Source organism: Bos taurus, chromosome 22 (assembly GCF_002263795.3).
Source record: "Bos taurus isolate L1 Dominette 01449 registration number 42190680 breed Hereford chromosome 22, ARS-UCD2.0, whole genome shotgun sequence".
Taxonomy (NCBI): Eukaryota; Metazoa; Chordata; class Mammalia; order Artiodactyla; family Bovidae; genus Bos; species Bos taurus.
Window position 1 is genome coordinate 32,363,852 of NC_037349.1, and position 18,651 is coordinate 32,382,502.

Here is an 18,651-nt window from a genome sequence, read left to right on the forward strand (position 1 = left end):
GATGGGGAGATTCACTTCATAATGGCTTCGAAGCTTACACTGAGGTGTCACATTTGCCTGTAACCTTGCCCATCCTTGACAACTGAATATGGAAAGATTTGCCAAAGCACATCAACACATCAAAGATGTCACTTTTTAAAAAAAATTTTATTGGAGTATAGTTGTTTTATAATGTTGTGTCAGTTTTTGCTGTACAGCAAAGTGAGATGTCGCTTTTTGCCAAACCCGTTTTGTAACATTTGACAAGCACCAGTAATAATCACATTTTTATGGACATTTCCAACCACCAGACTTCTTTCACTAGAATACTGTATGTAGGTAACCAAAGTAATAAGTATAGTTAATATTTATTGAGCATTTGTCTTGTACCGGGAGCAAGGCCAAGGGCTTTACATCTATTATGTCATCGAATGCCCACCAAAGCGCTAAACACGAGGTACTATTTTCATCCCTATTTTAGAGTTGAGCCAAATGATGCTTGGAGAGATTAAGTAATTTGCCCAGGGTCTCCCAGCCAATAAGTGACAACACCAGGCTTTGAATCCAGGTCTGTTTATTTCAGTGGTTCTCAACCAGCAGCAATTTTGCATCCCTGGGAAATGTCTGCAGGCGTGTTTGATTGTCAAAACTGAGGGTGGGGAGGGTACTGATATCCAGTAGTAGAGGCTAGAGAGCCTACAGTGCAAAGGACAGCACCCCCCAACAAAGAATCATCCAGTCTAGGATGTCAGTAGTGCCACCCACTGTTAGGAAACCCTAGTCTGATTCAGAAGCTTCCGTACCACAAATGTCCTCACTCTATCAAGAAAAAGCCCTTCTCTTCAGGAGAGAGCTCAAAAAATAAGTTAACCTAACAGTGCAGTAGATTCTCAAAGTAAGGTTCTCAAGTCTGTTCCATTGTAAGAAATAATCCAGTGTAATATTTGTATAGTAGGGAAGATGTTTATGTCTTAAGTGGTCAATGAGTCCATTCTCACAAAGTTAATTACTCCTAATGCACTGTAACTAGTTGCATTTATCTAAGTAAAACTAAGATGCACTCCATTGAGAATTGTTTTATTGAACTATTAGGGGTGTCCAAAGGCACCATTGTACTAAAGATAGTTTATTTTGTTCACAGAAGACATCATCCCATCAGAAAGCAGCTCCTTGTCTGATACTACCACCTATGATGATCGTAAGTAGCTCTCCCTTTTCAATTTAAAATGTTACATATTCTGAAATACTAAGAAAGGTTTTGAGTAGGAAAGCCTATTTATTACTCTTTTGGGAAAAGTAGAATCAACTAGCTTACATTTATGAAGAATGGTTGGGAAAGGGCTTAAGATTAGCTTTTACACAGGTTGTGCTGTGCTGCGCTTAGTCACTCAGTTGTGTCTGACTCTTTACAACCCCATGGACCGTAGCCCACCAGGCTCCTCTGTCCGTGGGTATTCTCCATGCAAGACACTGGAGTGGATTGCCATGCCCTCTTCCAGGGGATCTTCCCAACCCAGGGATCGAACCCAGGCCTCCCTTTACACAGGTTAGCTCAGCGTAAAATATAGTACCATACAAATCACATGACTTCAATGAATCAAAGTACCATAACATGAGTAAATAGGTATCTTGATAAGGCTTTGTAAGGTTCTGCAGAATTTATTTTTTTAGCTTTTGAAGTAGCTATAGATTCACAGGCAGTTGCAAAGTAATAAAGAGTCATTCACCCAGCTTTGTCCAGTGGTGACATCTTATATATTTGGTGTCTGATAACAAAACCAGGAAATGAGTGTTGTGCAGGCTACACTACCAGGAAATAATGGAAACTTTGATTTTTCACTGTCTACTTATTCTGGATAAGTGGGAGTTTATTTTCCTTAGAAGCACATATTTTAGAAATTGTGTTACATGTTACTGTGTCGGTTTCCTAGAAATAGACCTTATCTATTTTACGGACCCATGTTCAACACATTTCATGATGGAATGGATTTCATATCAAGTGGTAGAATATTTCCTTATAATCCCTTCCTTGTGCTTAAGCAGGGGAGCTGGCTATCTGTTTGATGTGATTTAAAGAATTCAGAAGCCAATAAACCCTACTGCTTTATCTTCTTCCAAATGGAATGGTTTGTGAAAGTCTTCCATTTCAGAACTCTTCCTTTTAGCTGAGGTTTGGTCATGCTTGCCACTTCTCTTTGAAAATACAAATATCAGTGAGAGACATTAACAAGCCCCTAATGACTCATCATAAATCAGTTTCATCCCTGTCAGTGATAGGATGAGTCTTTGGTCAGCCAGGGAGGCCTAAGAATGTTAAAAGTAAAGCTCGGCAAAACTGATCCAGTCCAACTTTATAGGCCAACTTCCTCTTGGCCCTTTATACACTGAGATTTTTCTGTGGTATAACTCTTGTTAAGCATCACCCATTACACCTGAGAGATTTATGTGCTCAAAGTGGCTCCTATTGAGTTGACAGAAGTTGGGTCTGTCCCCACAAGAACATTCAGTAATTTCTATTTTCTATTGTGTAAAATATAAAGATACGTTTCCTGGAACTTACGCACTTTAAAAATTACATTCTTTGGAAGAACATTTTACTCACCAGACAGATCTTCCACTTTATTGGGGGGAGGGAGGTGTTGGCAAGGCATTTGTTTACTTTTTTATTTATCTAGTTATTCATTCATTCACTTATTGCAGCCAATGATACCTTCACTCTTGCTGGGCAGCGATCAAGTTCAGTACCTCATTCTCCAAGAATTCTTCCTCCCAAGTCTCTCGGTATTGAGAGAATCCATTTCAGAAAGTCATCCATCAATGAACAGTTTGTGGATACCAGACAGTCCAGGTAAGAAGACAGATCATCAAAGAGGTGACTGCCTCACCACTGTAAGATCTTTGCTCCAAAAGAGTCAACCTATTTTTGTGTTATCCTGTTTATTCTTTCAGAAAGGGTTATCTTATAAAATCAAGCGTAGAATCTAACCCAGTTATTTGTTGTTGGCAGCAAGTGGAAGTGTCTTTAAAGAGGTCTTTTAAAAAATATTTGGCTGTTTCCTTAAAGTCTGTTTGGTTTGTATTAAATAATAGAGGCATTAACTATAAATCTGAATTTGGATATAGTGTCAAAGTTCTGTTTCATCACCCAAGGTCTCAGGAACATTTAATACAACTCTACTAGGCAATAGAACTGACTTCTAATCTTTCAAAGGAAAATGGGACTCGAGTACATTTTTAATCTGTAACTTCTTCTCAGGTGTCTCAAGTAAATATTTTTGGGACAATAACTTTTTAAAAGATGAAAGACCAGTGATTCCCAGAATTTGGCTGCATGGATCACTACTAGGTTTTTTGTTTGTTTTTTTAAATTGGGTCCAAGATAGGATTACCAGCTTTTTACTTTGACTAATTAGTATGTTCACACAGGTAGCACTGTGATTTCATGAAAATATGACACATATCCAAAATACAGTCATTGTTGTAGTAATAATAAGATGAACATTTGTTGAGCACTTAGTATGTGCCAGACACTGTTCCAAGTGTTTAACATATAATAACAAATTTAGTCGTAAGAAAATGCTCATTGTATTACTACCATCCTTAGCATTTACAGATGAGTACACTGAGGATAAGAAAGCATGAATCACTTGTTGGGTACATCAATTAGTAACTGTCAGAATTGGGATTTAAACCGACATAGCCTGACTGCAAAGCCTATGATGTGATTTTAGCCAACATGTTTTATTGCATCTCAGGAAAGATGGAAATTAGTCTCAAAATAAAAGAGGATTATTTAGATGAAATGATTTTTCATTTATGAAAAGAGAACCAACATTTTGTTATGTTTCTGATCTGTCAAAGACCAGTGAAAATCTTTATTTCATATTAGCCCCAATTTGTAGATTAGCATCTAAGAACTGTTGCCTTAAACAATAGAGATCCAGGTGTCTAGAGCTGTGGTGTCCAGTTCAATTAAAAGCAAATAAAATTTAAAATTCAGCTCTTCAGTCCTACCAGTTGCATTTCAAGTCCTGATAGGCACATGTGGCTGATGTCTGTGATGCTGAGCAGCACAGATAGAGCTCACGTCCATCACCGAAGAAAGTCCTGTCAGATAGCACTGGGCAGGTATGTTTATTATATCAGGGAAAACAAAGCTGTTTCAGCAAAAGGAATCATAACTGGGAAAATCATTATCTTAAGAACTTATTATGCCTCCATTCCCTATAGCTTCGCCCTATAGATGTGTTTGCTCTTTCATCCAGCAATTTCACTTCTAGGAATTTTTCCTCTTGAATTAACTACAGGATCCTTATCTCACAGCTTTGTTTATTCTAATGACAAATAAAAACAGCCCAAATGCTCAACTAGTGGATTAAGTAAATTACAGTCAGTATTTATGGTGGAATGCTGTACACTCTAAAATAACAATGTGACTGAATATTAAGCAACATAAAATGTTAGATCAAGTTGTGTTTTTTCCTTAAGTGGGTTTTGAAAGAGAATTTATAGTAAGATCTAATTTTTTGTTTTTAAAGGTATAAACACAGTAATTTTTTTTTAACTTTTTTGCCATGCTTTTGTAGTAAGTGAAGTGTAATCGAAGTTGTTTTTAATTAAAATAATTTCAAATTCTGTTCTCACTGTGCTGGGAAGTGGACAAAGCAATTTAAGAATGCTGTGAATGACTGTCTACTGGCCAAATTCAGCCTGTGACTTATTTTTGTATCTCCCATGAGCTAAGCATGGTTTTTAGAATTTTGAATAATTGGAAGGAAAATAAAAAACTAATATTTTTTGTGACAATCTTGTAACATAAAAATTATATGAAAGTTGAATTTCAGTATCCACAGTCAAATCTGATTGGCACACAACCACCTCCAGTCACATACATATTGTCTACACTGCTGTTTTACTTCAGGGGCAGAGCTGAATCATTGGGATAGCCTGCAAAGCCAAAAATACTTCCTATGAGACTTTTTACAGAAAAAGGACTTGCTACCCTTGCTCTCCTTGCTTTCAATCTATTTTATTGAGTACACTCTTTTTCAAAAGTCTTTTCGTTTTTTTCCTTCATATTTATGACTCAGAGTCAGATCACTTGTGCTTCCCCTAAGACTCATCTAAGATGCACCTGGATACTAAACCACAAAGACAGTTTTCCCAATTATCTCTTTATGTTCCCATTCCTTCCGCTTCCTGTTTCTTTCTTTTTTTGTTTTTTAACTGGAGTATAGTTGATTTACACTGTTGTGTTTGTTTCAGGCATATAGCACAGTGATTCAGTTATACATATTATAATTATATATACAATTATTAGCAGTTATTCATATATATATATTTTAGATTCTTTCCCCTTATAGGTTCTTACAAAATATTGAGTATAGTTCCTTGTGCTATATAGTAGGTCCTTGTTGGGTATCTATTTTATTTTATGTTGGAGTATATTTGATTAACAATGTTGTATTAGTTTCAATATATAAGTATACAATAAAGTGATTTAGTTATACATATACATGTATCTGGGGTTTCCCTGGTGGCTCAGATGGTAAAGAATCTGCCTGCAGTGCAGGAGACGCCAGAGACATGGATCCAATCCCTGGGTCGGGAAGATCCCCTGAATAAGGAAATGGCAACCCACTCCAGTATTCTTGCCTGGGAAATCCCATGGACAGAGAAGCCTGGCGAGCTACAGTTCATGGGGTTGCAGAGAGTGAGACATGAGTGGTGACTTAACACTTTTTCACTTTTCACACATGTATCTATTCTTTTTCAGATTCTTTTCCCATGTAGGTTATTGCAGAATATTGAGTAGAGTTCCCTGTGCTATACAGTAGGTCCTTGTTGATTATCTGTTTTATATATAGTGATGTATATCTGTTATTACCAAAATCCTAATTTATCTCTCCCCTTCCAGTAAGTTTCTAAGCAGCTTATTACAAATTTGCCAGAAATGTTGGGAGGCTCATCATTTTCTGATTTCTTTCTTCCCATCACAGAGAAATGCTGTCCACACACAGCAGTCCTTACAAAACTCTGGAGAGGCGGCCCCAGGGAGGACGGAGCATGCCCACCACCCCGGTTCTCACCCGGAATGCCTACAGTAGCAGCCATTTGGAGTAAGAGAGCTTCATTCTAGCGGCTTTGTCTCCACTGACTTTTGCTCTAAGATTTTGTTTCACTTTGCTGTGTTTTTAATCACTTTCTGCAAGAGGACTTTATGGCTCTACATTTTCTATGCACTTAGCAGTTCAAATATATCAGCCAAGAAAATGTTCTTGAAAATATATCTTGCTTGGGTAGATATTGGATGTTTTGTGCCTTAATTCTTCCAACCAGACATTACTCTGTTATTCAGTGGTGTGGACGAAGATAACGACAACAGTGACACTTTGAAGTGTTTACTTGAAGGCTGTGCTGTTTTATATGTCCTATATTATTTAGTCCCCACAAGAAGTCTGATTGGAGATATTAGGTACTGTTTTTGTCCTCGTTTTATATTAAAGAGAGGGAGATTAGTTAAATATCTTGTCCATGTTCATACAGCTGGGAAGTGATGGAGCCATGAGTTAACCCAGAGATCTCCAGTAGCCTGGCCAGGCTTTGGCCCCCCCAACCCCCATCATCCACTCGATGGACCTGGTTTTAAGTGAACTCCGGGAGTTGGTGATGGACAGGGAGGCCTGGCGTGCTGCTGTTCACAGGGTCGTAGAGTTGGACACGAGTGAGCGACTCAACTGAACTGAACCCCATGAATGCTGCCATCACCCTAGTCTATGTACCCGGCTATCCTGTTGGGAAAAAGGACCCTCCAAAGACATGTGGGTTTTTCTTAGGCCTTGATGCAGGTTGTCCATCATCGGTTTAGCCTCTCTATTTTCAAAGAGGAGTATGGACTGCCCAATTGACGGAACCTGTTTCTTTTCTCATTTTGACCATGTGAACCCAGTGAATTCTGTTGTCGGTCAGCTTTGGAAACCTAAATAAGTCCTATTGCAGTTCAAGAGCTATCAACTCATTCGACATGATGTCCTTTTCCCTTATGTCAGTCCTCCTTTCCTTCTTTGTCCTCAGCAAGCTTGCCTCTCTTTCTTCTTTCAGACCTGAGCCTTCATCTCAGCACTGCCGCCAGCGGAGTGGAAGCCTCGAGTCTCAGTCTCACCTGCTCTCGGAGATGGACCACGAAAAGCCATTTTTCTCCCTCTCCAAATCCCAAAGAAGCAGCAGCACTGAAGTCCTGGATGACGGATCTTCCTACACCAGCCAGTCGAGCACGGAGTATTACTGCACCACGCCCGTGGCCGGCCCCTATTACACCACCCAGACGCTGGACACTCGCTCCCGGGGTCGCAGAAGGTCCAAGAAACAGAACGCCTCGACTTCCAATTCGGGAAGCATGCCCAACCTAGCACACAAGGATAGTCTGAGGAATGGCGTCTACCCCAAGAGTCAGGAGCAGCCTTCTTCCAGCTGCCACATTGCCGGGTACACGCCCTACGCGGAGTGTGACCTCTATTACGCCGGCGGCTACGTCTACGAGAACGACACGGAGGGACAGTACAGTGTGAATCCTTCCTACCGGTCGTCCGCCCACTACGGATACGACCGCCCAAGGGACTGCAGCAGGTCCTTTCACGAGGACGAGGTCGACCGGGTGCCCCATAATCCGTACGCCACACTCCGGCTGCCGCGGAAGGCTGCCGCCAAGTCAGAGCACATCACCAAAAACATCCACAAAGCCTTAGTGGCAGAGCACCTGCGAGGCTGGTACCAGCGGGCCTCTGGGCAGAAGGAGCAGGCCCACAGCGCACAGACTAGCTTTGACTCAGACAGGGGTTCGCAGAGAAGCCTGGGCTTTGCCGGGCTGCAGGTCCCCTGTTCTCCGAGCAGCCGTGCGTCTTCCTACTCCTCAGGTAAGAATGGTACCCAGATTGCATCTTCCTCATGTGCCCCTGTTCCGGCCCCACCCCCACCCCAAACCACCCTCCTCAAGGGTGCATGAGAGCAGGACCCAAGGTCAGACAAGCGGTAGCCATTGGGTGGAGAGGCAGATTCAAGTCTAACAAACCTTTCCTGGGTTGGGGGCTTTCGTGTATTTTTATCTTTTCTGGGTCTTCCACTGACAGGCACATCTCTCTAAAGTGTTCTGGGCATTGGGATTATCAAATACATGCTGCTATATATAAAATAGATAACAAACAAGGGCCTACTGGATAGCAGAGGGAACACTGCTCCATATTTAATTAATAACCTATAAGGGAAAATATTCTGAGAAAGAAATAATAACACTAATAAATATATATGAAAAGTGAAAGTGTTAGTCGCTCAGTCATGTCTGACTTTGCCACCCCATGGACTAGCTTCCCAGGCTACTCTGTCTATGGAATGCTCCAGGCAAGAATCCTGGAGTGGGTTGCCATTCCCTTCTCCAGGGGATCTGCCCAACCCAGGGACTGAAGCCGGGTCTCCTGCATTTTTTACTGTCTGAGCCACCAGGGAAGCCTGATGTGTGTGTGTGTGTATGTGTGCACTAAATTTCTGGGCTGTACCCCTGAAACTAACACAACATTGTAAATTAACTTTCCTTCAATAAATATATTTATGGCATAGAGATTTGGTATATTAAAAGAATAGCATAAACCCTTTAGGTAAGCAGAAAACCATCAGGATTATACATCCTTTCTTGATCACCATGAGGAACTGGATCACCTAAAAGGCAGTTCATTCTGAATTCTCTGGTCCATGCATGAGACTTCTAAACCTCACTGGAGCTGGCATTTACTAAGCACTGTTCCTGGCACTGTTCTAAGTATTGTGCAGGTCTTGACTCAATTCAGTAATCATATATACTCCACTTTATGGCTGATCTAAGGGACTTTCAAAGATCATTTTGATTAAAGGCATTCTCTCCATGCGTTGACTTTGGTCCCTACCTCCACTGTTACTGCTGGAGACTTACCTGCAAACCTCCAGCTGTGCTAGGTACTTTAAGGAAAGAAATGGGGGCCTAAAAGGAGAGGCTGTTGAGCATTTCACTTCTTCAGCAAACTAGCAGGCATGTCCAAGATGCTGAGGAGCCGGTTTAGAGCCATTTCCTGGCCTGGATGAGTTCACGGTTTAGTTAGCAACCAGAGGAATGTATGAGTGTTAAGCAATGTTAAAGCTCTAAGAAACAGGAACTGTGTGAAAAAAACTGAGGTCGTGCGTCTTGCCCCCCTCTCAAGCATGACACCTTAGTGAGACATAGCTCAGGGATTCTTGAATCACTGTGTGGTCATCAGTGAAAACTGTTTCTTTAAAAGTTTCCTAATGTTGACAAGAGGCATTTCCATGGAGATTTCTGTTTGGGTTCTAGTGTTCTGCTATTTGTGCGAGACTTTGGACTTTCCTGCTTATTACCACATCTAACATGAAAAGCCTCCTGTACTTACTTCTTATTTGTGGCTCTGATGTAGAGAAGGCCTTTCTTGCCCTTCAGGTTCAGGGTGTGACATGAGAAACTTGCAGAAACTAAAGAATGAGGGCTGAGACGCATGTGGATGGTCATCAGGGCACAGGGCTGGGGTAAATCTACCCCATCATCTCTTCAACCATCGAGGCCAGGGAGAAGCAGGTGTAACTCAGAAATTTCAACATTCCTGGCCTTTGGCTCAGGACTGGGGCAAAGGTGAGAATGGAGATAATACTTCCTGGTGTGAGCCTTGCTGATATGCAGCTCAATTTTGGCCCCATGGACCAAAAGGCATCACGTTTTTAAGGAATTAGGGGGATGGAGTCAGTGCTCTCAGAATTGCCTTTTGAAATTTTCCTCATTCCTGTCTGCATTTTATAGCTGCGGAAGTATGTTTCAACAAGCACGCATCATTCTCATGGAAAGAGAAGTTTCTGATGAATTGGCCGAATCAGTCAGGGGTTTTGTAATCCCTTCTAGCCACCTAAAGGCTCTCCGAGTTGACTCAGTTTTAGTAGTCAGGACAGCCACCATTTATTGGCGACTTAACACTGTGCCACCCGGCCTGCTCAGCACTTTATGTGTACTCTGCCACTAAGTGTATGCAACAATTCTGTGTGATGAGTGCTGTTGCTATGCTTATTATTATTACCCTAATCTTACAGATGAGGCACTTCTGGCTTAGAGTGCTTAAATGACCCTGCCCATAGGAATTCTATTACTGCTCTGATATCCCAACCACCACGCCTCACCGCCTGACTTAGAGTTATGAAACCTTCCTGGAAGTGGGACTTTTACATCCTGAGTCAAATCCTTGTGGCATCCAGGACTACGGATGAGTTTTGAAGTGTGTTAGTCTCACACTTACACATGTGCTTTGTGGTTATAAAAGAGAGGAGGAGGTTGGCCACCAGGAACAGGAATCAGAGGAGAGCTGGAAGGCTCCAGGAGCAGGGTGGGGCTTTTGAGTCTTGGGTGACGTGCATGGCATTGTGCACAGAGGCATGGAGCAGGGCTCATTTTAGAGCTGTTGTTCAGTCGCCAAGTTGTGTCCAGCTCTTTGCAAACCCATGGATTGCATGCTTCCCTGTGCCTCACGATATTCTGGAGTTTGCCCAAGTTCATGTCCATTGAATTGGTGATACCATCTAACCTTCTCATAGTCTATCGCCCTCCTCTCCTTCTGCCTTAAATCTTACCTAGCATCAGGGTCTTTTCCAATGAGTCTGCTGTTTGCATCAGGTTGCCAAGGTATTGAGACAGGACAGCAAATGCCCAGCAATGGGGCATTCACTGGGTTTTGCTCCCGTATTATGCCCTTGCTTTATTTTTTTATCTTGTTTTTTACCATTTTTAAAGAAAAAATTTTTAATTGAAGTGTAGTCGATTTACAGTGTTGTGTTAGTTTTAGGCATTTAGCAATGTTATTTAGTTATATATGCATATGTGTATTTATGCTTAGGAGGCCTGGCGTGCTGCGATTCATGGGGTAGCGAAGAGTCCGACACGACTGAGCGACTGATCTGATCTGATCTGATCTCTGATATGTGTATATATATTCAGATGCTTTGCCTATATAGGTTATTATCTAATATTGAATAGTTCCCTGTGCTATATATATATAATAAATCTTTGTTGTTTTTCTGTTTTACACACAGTAGTATATATATGTTATTCCCAGATTCCTATTTTATCCCTCACGCCCACCATTCACCCTTGGTAACCATAAGTTTGTCTTCTCTGTCTGTGAGTCTGTTTATTTTATAAGTAAGTTCATTTGTATTATTTTTTTAGATTCCACATATAAGTGATATCATATGATATTTGTCTTTATAATTTCACTTAGTATGATAATCTCTGGTTGCATCCATGTTGCTGTAAATAGCATTATTTCATTCCTTTTTATTTAGATCCTTGTCTTGTTCTAGATTAGTCCCTCAGAAGAACTAAATCTCTTCTTCCTGAAATCTTTCCTATACTATTTACCTTCCCCATACCTCAATCCCAAACATTTTTTAAAAGGCAAAAACGTGCCTTGATCCTACTGGTGGTCGATACCACCTTTGGGTGAAGAACCCACAAGTTTTAAGAAGTCAACGTATAGAATTGACTTGTATTGAATTGACAATGTACAGAATTGACAAGGTAAGACTTGTCGTCTTACCTTTACAATTGAAGCCTATCAGGCTATCCAGCCACCATAGCCTTACTGGGAGACTGGGAAAATACTTTTAGTATATGAAAACTGTTTTTTCTGGCTTGTCTTTTGGTTTTTTTTTTATAGTGTATCTTTCAATTAACTTTACTCACATTTATAATAATAATAGCTACCATTTATTGCTAGGCACAGTGCTAAATATTTGCACTAACTAGCTTTTTTAATCCTGATACTGTCCTGTACAGAATATATTTATATTGTCCCCACTTTACAGATGAAGAAACTGAGGCTTAAAGAGGACAAACTGTTTGCCCAAGGTCACGTGGCCAGTAAGTGACCAAATTGGAATAGCAACTCTCTTGATTCCAAACACTGGTTTTTAAGATTGACTTTGCACGCAGCTGATTATAACATGCATATGAATGACCCAAACAGTTCTCACTTTGAATAGTCCCACTAATTTTGTCTCTTTTCATTTTTATTTCTAGTGTCTTCCACAAATGCTTCTGGGAACTGGAGGACCCAGATAACCTTAGGGCTATCCGAATACGAGATCCCGGCACATTCTTCCTACACCAGCTGCTATAGCAACATCTATAATCCTTTACCCTCTCCAGGCAGGTAAGAGAGCAGTGCTCAAAAATTTTATTACCCTTTTCCTGATTTAAAGAATTCAGGAATCCAGTTTTATTTTATGAACGCTAAGTAATCTAGCTCAAGGGTTGGCAGACTGTAGTCTAAAATCAGTTGCCACCTATGTTTATAAGTAAAGTTTTATTGGAAAACTAGACATGCTCATTCATTCACTTGTTGCCTATGGCTGTTTCTGTACTTAGAAGGGCAGAAGGGAGTAGTTGCAGCAGAGATCTTATGGCCAACAAAGCTAAAAATACCTAGCCCTTTAAGAAGAAGTTTGTTAATATTTAATCCCGCTCATTCAAATTTGACCCTCTTAGAATTCTATACTTTAAGTTCTGTGTCTGAAGGGTTCTTTTTAATTGCTGTACTTGAAACTGTATTATTGATATACCCGTTTAAGACTCTCTTGGAACCTGGCAGGGAAAAATCTCTCTATGCCAGAAAACGCTGTTCATTCCTCCTAGACAGTTGGTGGGCTAGATTTCGAACATTTGCTGCCTTTTTGTGTCTGCCCCTGTGTTCATTAAGCAGCAGCAGACGCAGCCAGCTGTCCCGAGTGTCTCCTTTGTAAACATTTAGAGGGAATAGACAAGGGGAGTTTGTTAAAATGTGATTTTTAAAAAAGGTTGCAAACTCTGGATTATGTTTTTCAGTTCTTTGCATACATGGGAGGAATTAAAATTGAAGCTTTTGTTTTTCTCAATCACTTTCTCACAGAATAGAATCTGTACCCCTGGTGCTAAGAAGAAGTAAAGCACTTTCTAGTTTTGTTTTAAGAAAAGTTTAATTTTGCTTTCTTTAAGTCAGATTACTTCAGGCATAGGAGGCTTCCATAGACTGTAACTTTTAAAGGTGAATACTGGTGAGTTTGAGGTTACTTTCTTATTAAAGCACTCAGTGTTATAAGCAAATTGGAGATATTTAACCCCAAAAGACTTGTTTTTCTTCTCCATATTTAGCTAAAGTTTTTCTTGGCTTAAAATATCAGGCCAATTGTCTCAACTCAACAAAGGGTGTGCTCAAAATAGAATTTTAATGAAAATATACTTCAGAGGACATCAGATAGCTTGGAGTTCTGTAAATAATGCTTGTAAATGCATGAGGAGCAGGAAGACTTTGGCCCAAAATTTGAGCTGAATTTTTTCAATTCAGTTCTAATCACTTTGTATAATACATTTACAAGTAATTTTCCTCTTTGCATACTTTCACTTTTTGTTAACTGAATTAGAAACTATATAAAACAAACCATTCAGGGCATAAGACGGTTCTAATATCCTAAACACCACTTTTATTGGACTCAAGAAGTGTTAAACATTTTAAGAGAGTATCTATTTTTACAAAGTTCATCCACCTACTTCAGCCAGCCCAAGAGGGCCTGATAACAGCGTCTGGTGTCAGAAGGGGCATGATATACAGGAAATTAGAAACTATTTAAAGATCCCTAGTGTGTGTGTGCATGTACACAGAATATGAGCTCATTGTAGAAACTAGGAAAATAATAAAGGAATAAATAAGTAGGACATAATCTACCCATAATTCCACCATCTAGAGATATTAGCTAGTAACATTTCTGGCACATGTCTCCCATTTTTCTGTACTCATTTTTAACATGGTCTCATATATACAATTTTATATCCTTCATTATACATGAAATTCTACACCCCAATTTTTTACTTAATATCTCAACATGTATATTCCTTTAAAAAAAAATCTCTTTAAGCATTGTTTTATGTGACCAATATGGTATTCCACTCAGTAAATACTTTAAGTATTTATTTCACAATTCCCCATAGTTTGATTTTAAATGACTTCTAAATTTCCTTTTTTTTTTTTTAATTGTAAGTAATGCCTTTGAGAATCTTTGAGCCGAATATTTGTCTCAATTCCAGATTATTTCCTTAGGATATATTCCAGAAAGTTGGTTTAATGGATCAAATTGAAAAACATATTTTTTAAACCCCTGCTTTCTAGAAAGATTTGCCAACTTACCCTCCTATCACAGAGAGTTATGGAAATGCTTATTTCTACCCATTTGTTGGTTTAGGATTTTATTTTTATTATGAAACAGTCTGATCAATATAACTCGACCTATTAATAAGCCAAGTATGATAACAATCCTCCATAAAGCTTTAGAAATTTGCTCTAAAATCACATGCTTTTTATGACAATATAATTTTTAAATAACAGAAAAGTTGGGTTTCAAGATAAAGATAAAAGCTTTAGATCTGCCCTTAAAGATTTGAAATATTGAGTCATAGATGAGTTTGTTTTTTAAAATGAAGCATGTATTATGTATTTCCTGAGTGTCCAGAGCTTAATAATGTGATAGAAAGCTGCAAATTGATACCAATAATTTTTTTCCTTATATGATGTAGTACAACTGTCAGCAGCATAAACTTTCCAAAGTTAGAAATGTTGAAGTCTCTTATGCTACTAGTATGTGTCAAATTCTTGGCTCTGCTACTCCAAACTGTTTTAAAATGATTTTTTTTCTTTCACTTCCTGTTTTCCATTTCCTATCCCCTTCCTTATCAAACTCTATTACTAGGCAAAACCAAGGGCTTCTGTCCCGGAGAATGGTTGTGTCTCCAGAAATGAGATCAGTTATAAATTCTCTTTTAAGTGTAGCCAGCTGTAGTAAGTACAGTGCCTCCAGTCCGTGTGTTGCTTCTTGCATAGCAGGAGCTTTGCCTGTTCTGACTGATGTGTGAAGTTACAGATATCTGCCTTTGTTTTTGTATTACCAAAAAAAAAAAAAGAAAAACCCACTAAATACCTGACTTTGCATAGTGTTTCTTTCCAAAGCGCTTTTCCAAAGGACTTTCTATTCACCTGTACTAAAGGACACTGAGATTTAAAATAAAAAGAAAACTACTAACTATCTAACCTATTCTAACCTCCTGTTACAGGAATGAGGTTTTGCTTATTGGAACAGTGTGTATAACAGGATGCCCTCATTTGGATGTATTTAATACCTTCCAAATGGGCCCGTGATCTTATGTGATGCTGTTTTAATTTACACCTGACCCATACACCCTAGGGATGTAAAATGTCCCAAGGTACCCTTGCCTCCCTTTAAATATATTCCTTTGTTTCCAAGAAAAACATCTAGTATATGTCTCTTAATTTGAAGAATGCTTAAAGGGTGACTGTCAAAAACACTTCAAAAATCGAAAATACTACTCTCACACAAACAGAAAATGAGCATATGTGAAAGATTTATTTAACTCCTTCATGAGAGAACTAACAGAATGGTAAAGCTATTCCCAGAGAATTCAAAAGACTGAATTCCACACACCAAAAGAGAGAGTACCGAGATAAGATTCCTGCAGTTGACACAAAAGCAGTTAATATCCTACTGGGCAATAAAACTATGACCATAATCTTTTTACTAGACAGGGGGTTAATGTGTATTTCTTCTGTACAGAACCCCCCCAAGTTAACATGTAACTTAATCTTGGTACTCATCCATGGTAAATGAAAGTTAGACAAGTCTGTCTCTTGGGAGTTTCCTGGCTGTCCAGTGGTTAAGAATCCACTCTGCAATGCAGTGGATGTGGGTTAAGATCCCACATACCATGAAGCAGCTAAACCCACCTACCACAAATACAGAAGCCCGCACGCTCTAGAGCCTGTATGCCACAACTGGAGAGTCCATGCCCACAGTGAAGGATCCTGCATGACGCACCTAAGACCCGATGCTGCCAGACAAATAAATAAATATATATTTTTTTAAAAGTCTGTCTCTCAAGAGAAATATATACTCCTTGCATGGGCCTGTTAGACCATGTTCTGGTATGACATTGAAAAAAGCGCACAGTCATCCCTTGCCTTATTTTGGAGTTTTGAACTGTTTTCTTAACTGTGTTTTCTACTAATTTCTTTGAGTGTAGTAACCTTTGTACTCTGGGAACAAAAATAACCCCAAGGTGTAACTTTTCTGGTTTCCTTTCATAGACCGTACACAGAGACCGGTCAACTGGACGGTACAGATGGAAGCCGGCTGGAAGACAGCCTGGGGAGTAGTGAGCAGAGGCTCTTCTGGCACGAGGACTCCAAGCCTGGAACATTAGTCTGAACTGTGGGTGGACCCCTTGACCGAGTACTGCGTTCTCACACTCGTGTGCCTTGCAAAATGTGTTCGTCTTCCTGGGAGGCCATAGGCTTTAGAAACCTGAAGGCATCTGAGGTGGAAAGGAGGACTCCATTGGCCCCAGAAGGGAATCACACACTAAGCCGCACAAAGCCCTTGAATGACATCCCGCCTGTCCAAGTCCAGATGCTCACCTAACAGAGCAAGGGCAAGGCCACGTGTGAACCTTGCCGAGGACTTGGCCTTTACCAAGAGCAAGCACTTTTAAGGGAACAAAAGTGGTTGAAGGCAGACCTCAAAACTGTGAAAAGTGCATGCAGGGTCTCCCAAAGGAAAGGAGGACAGGGGAAACTTCAGAGCACAATTCAGGATGCTGAGAGAAGGGAAGCTGCAAGCTGTTTAGTCACTGCTCACCATCGGAAAGTTTGAATTTGTGAGCTGACGAAGAATTACATACTGTGTCTACCCAGACATGAACAATTCAGACAGTATTGGAAAATTACTTGAAGAGAAGCTGGATTTTCATGAAGTTCTGAATGAGTATAAATGTTTTTAGGCTGTTATCAAGAATGATGGTTTTCATAAGCACCACAAAATGGGTTCTGGAAAGACTTACGGCTATATTATCCTGTAATATAACTATGGTAGCAGATTGGGGAAAATGAAGCAGCCCACTGAGTAACTGACAAACTCTGCCTGGAAATTTTCTAAGGTACAATATCATTGAGTTCCTTTTTTCCTTTCTATGCCAATGGCATGAGCTATATTCTTCAGGCTGGTAACTCTCCAACATGGCTGTCATTGCAATGGCAGACTTGCTATGGAAAGTTTTTATAACCAAGAGTTTGGAAAAGTATTTTAAGGTGATACCGAAAGAACCTAACACAATATAAAGGAAAACAGCAACAACAAAAAGAAAGACACAAAACCCACATCATTTTCTATGAATTATGTGCCTTAAAATTGTGAACATTTGAAAAATAAGCATATTGTCTGGATTCCCCAGGTAGTTCTAAGTCACCAAGTGACAAAAGCAAGATTACTCATTAAAAACAAAAACGAAACCCTCCAAGCTGCAGTAGATTTAATTATGAGGCTAAAACTACCTCATACTTTCCTTGGAAGAACTAATTTGCTATGGTTTATTGTAGGATGTTTTGGAGTTTTCGTTTTTTGTTTTTTTTTTTAAGCAAATATTTCCATATTCTAGATGGATCTTTTTTGTCATCTTTACTCTGCTTCAGAATTCCACAGAAGGTGCTCCTTCCCCCTCTTTTATACAAGTTTCTTGTTCATATTGTGAATAGAGAAGTTTCTGAACAACTTTTTGGGGACATTTTCTATCTATATTCCAAAGCATGTAATATATACATAAAGGTGATTTGTTAAACTGGTCCTTAGTCATTTGTATCATTAAAAATGAAGTTCTGGGGGGATATTTGGAAAACAAAAAGACATGCAAACAAATAACTTATTCCTTTTTCCATATTTGTATAGCCTTCTAGAAACAGAAATACCCTTTTGCGTATTCTTTTACTGTTCTGACTTTTTTAGACCTATTATTTTTTTTACATAGGTCAATAAATTGAAGGTGTGCTACTGAAAATGTTTATGTATCTTTCCATTTATGTTCAGGGCTCACACAAAGCAATTGAAATTGCTCTACTTCAAGTAATCAGGCTGGTGAAGATTGCAGATTTTTAGTGATATTATTACTGTATTTTATGGGTTCCAAGATGGCCATTTTTTCATACTTAAATCGTCAAAAATCAGGGTGCATCTTTTGACTACTAACACGTTATAGTTGAATTAGCAATTTTTTTTTCTTTCTTAGTGAGATATAAAATAGTACTGTGTCTTAGAATGGGTGAAATACAGTAGTTTATCGCCTCAGGGAGGATAACCATCGCGAATTTTTAGGCTTCCTAATCTTATGAATGTTGTTTATTTGTAACAAGTCATTCTTTCTAGTTTTGCAGACTGGCAAACAGGTCTTTTACATTCAGGAATATATTTCTGTTATCTTTTAATCCCATGCAATGGGGCAAGGGGCATGGGAAGTGAAATATAGGGAGATTAGTATTTCTGTACAAGTACTTTACATTGAAATAAGGTATCATTTATTTTCCTGTTAAAGAAATGATATGCTCAGAATTGCAGGTATACCTTGAAAAAAATAAAAACTCGACTCTCAACTAGGAAAAGAAGATACAGAAATTGAAGACACAGTGGGTCTGCTCTATGATTTTCCTCTCATCTTTTTTTGAAAAGCACTTCCTAAACATTATTGATACGTTTATTAATAACCAAAAAGTGACAGAGGTAAATTTT

At 39.3% G+C, this 18,651-nt stretch overlaps 1 protein-coding gene across 6 annotated transcripts in view; it reads left to right on the top strand.

Moving 5' to 3' along the window:
• Nucleotides 1–17,926, top strand: part of FRMD4B (FERM domain containing 4B) — a 358,740-nt gene extending 340,814 nt beyond the window's left edge. For 5 of the 6 annotated variants that reach the window (XM_005222661.5, XM_005222659.5, XM_024982740.2 and 2 more), the window contains 6 exons: nucleotides 1,121–1,177; nucleotides 2,680–2,827; nucleotides 5,979–6,098; nucleotides 7,081–7,892; nucleotides 12,077–12,209; nucleotides 16,185–17,926. In XM_005222661.5, the coding sequence (XP_005222718.1) occupies nucleotides 1,121–1,177; nucleotides 2,680–2,827; nucleotides 5,979–6,098; nucleotides 7,081–7,892; nucleotides 12,077–12,209; nucleotides 16,185–16,305 (1,391 nt within the window). In that variant the 3' untranslated portion in view covers nucleotides 16,306–17,926. The remainder of the gene's footprint in view (nucleotides 1–1,120; nucleotides 1,178–2,679; nucleotides 2,828–5,978; nucleotides 6,099–7,080; nucleotides 7,893–12,076; nucleotides 12,210–16,184) is intronic. The other variant, NM_001102099.2, reaches the window with a different exon arrangement.
• Nucleotides 17,927–18,651: the final 725 nt, after the last annotated feature.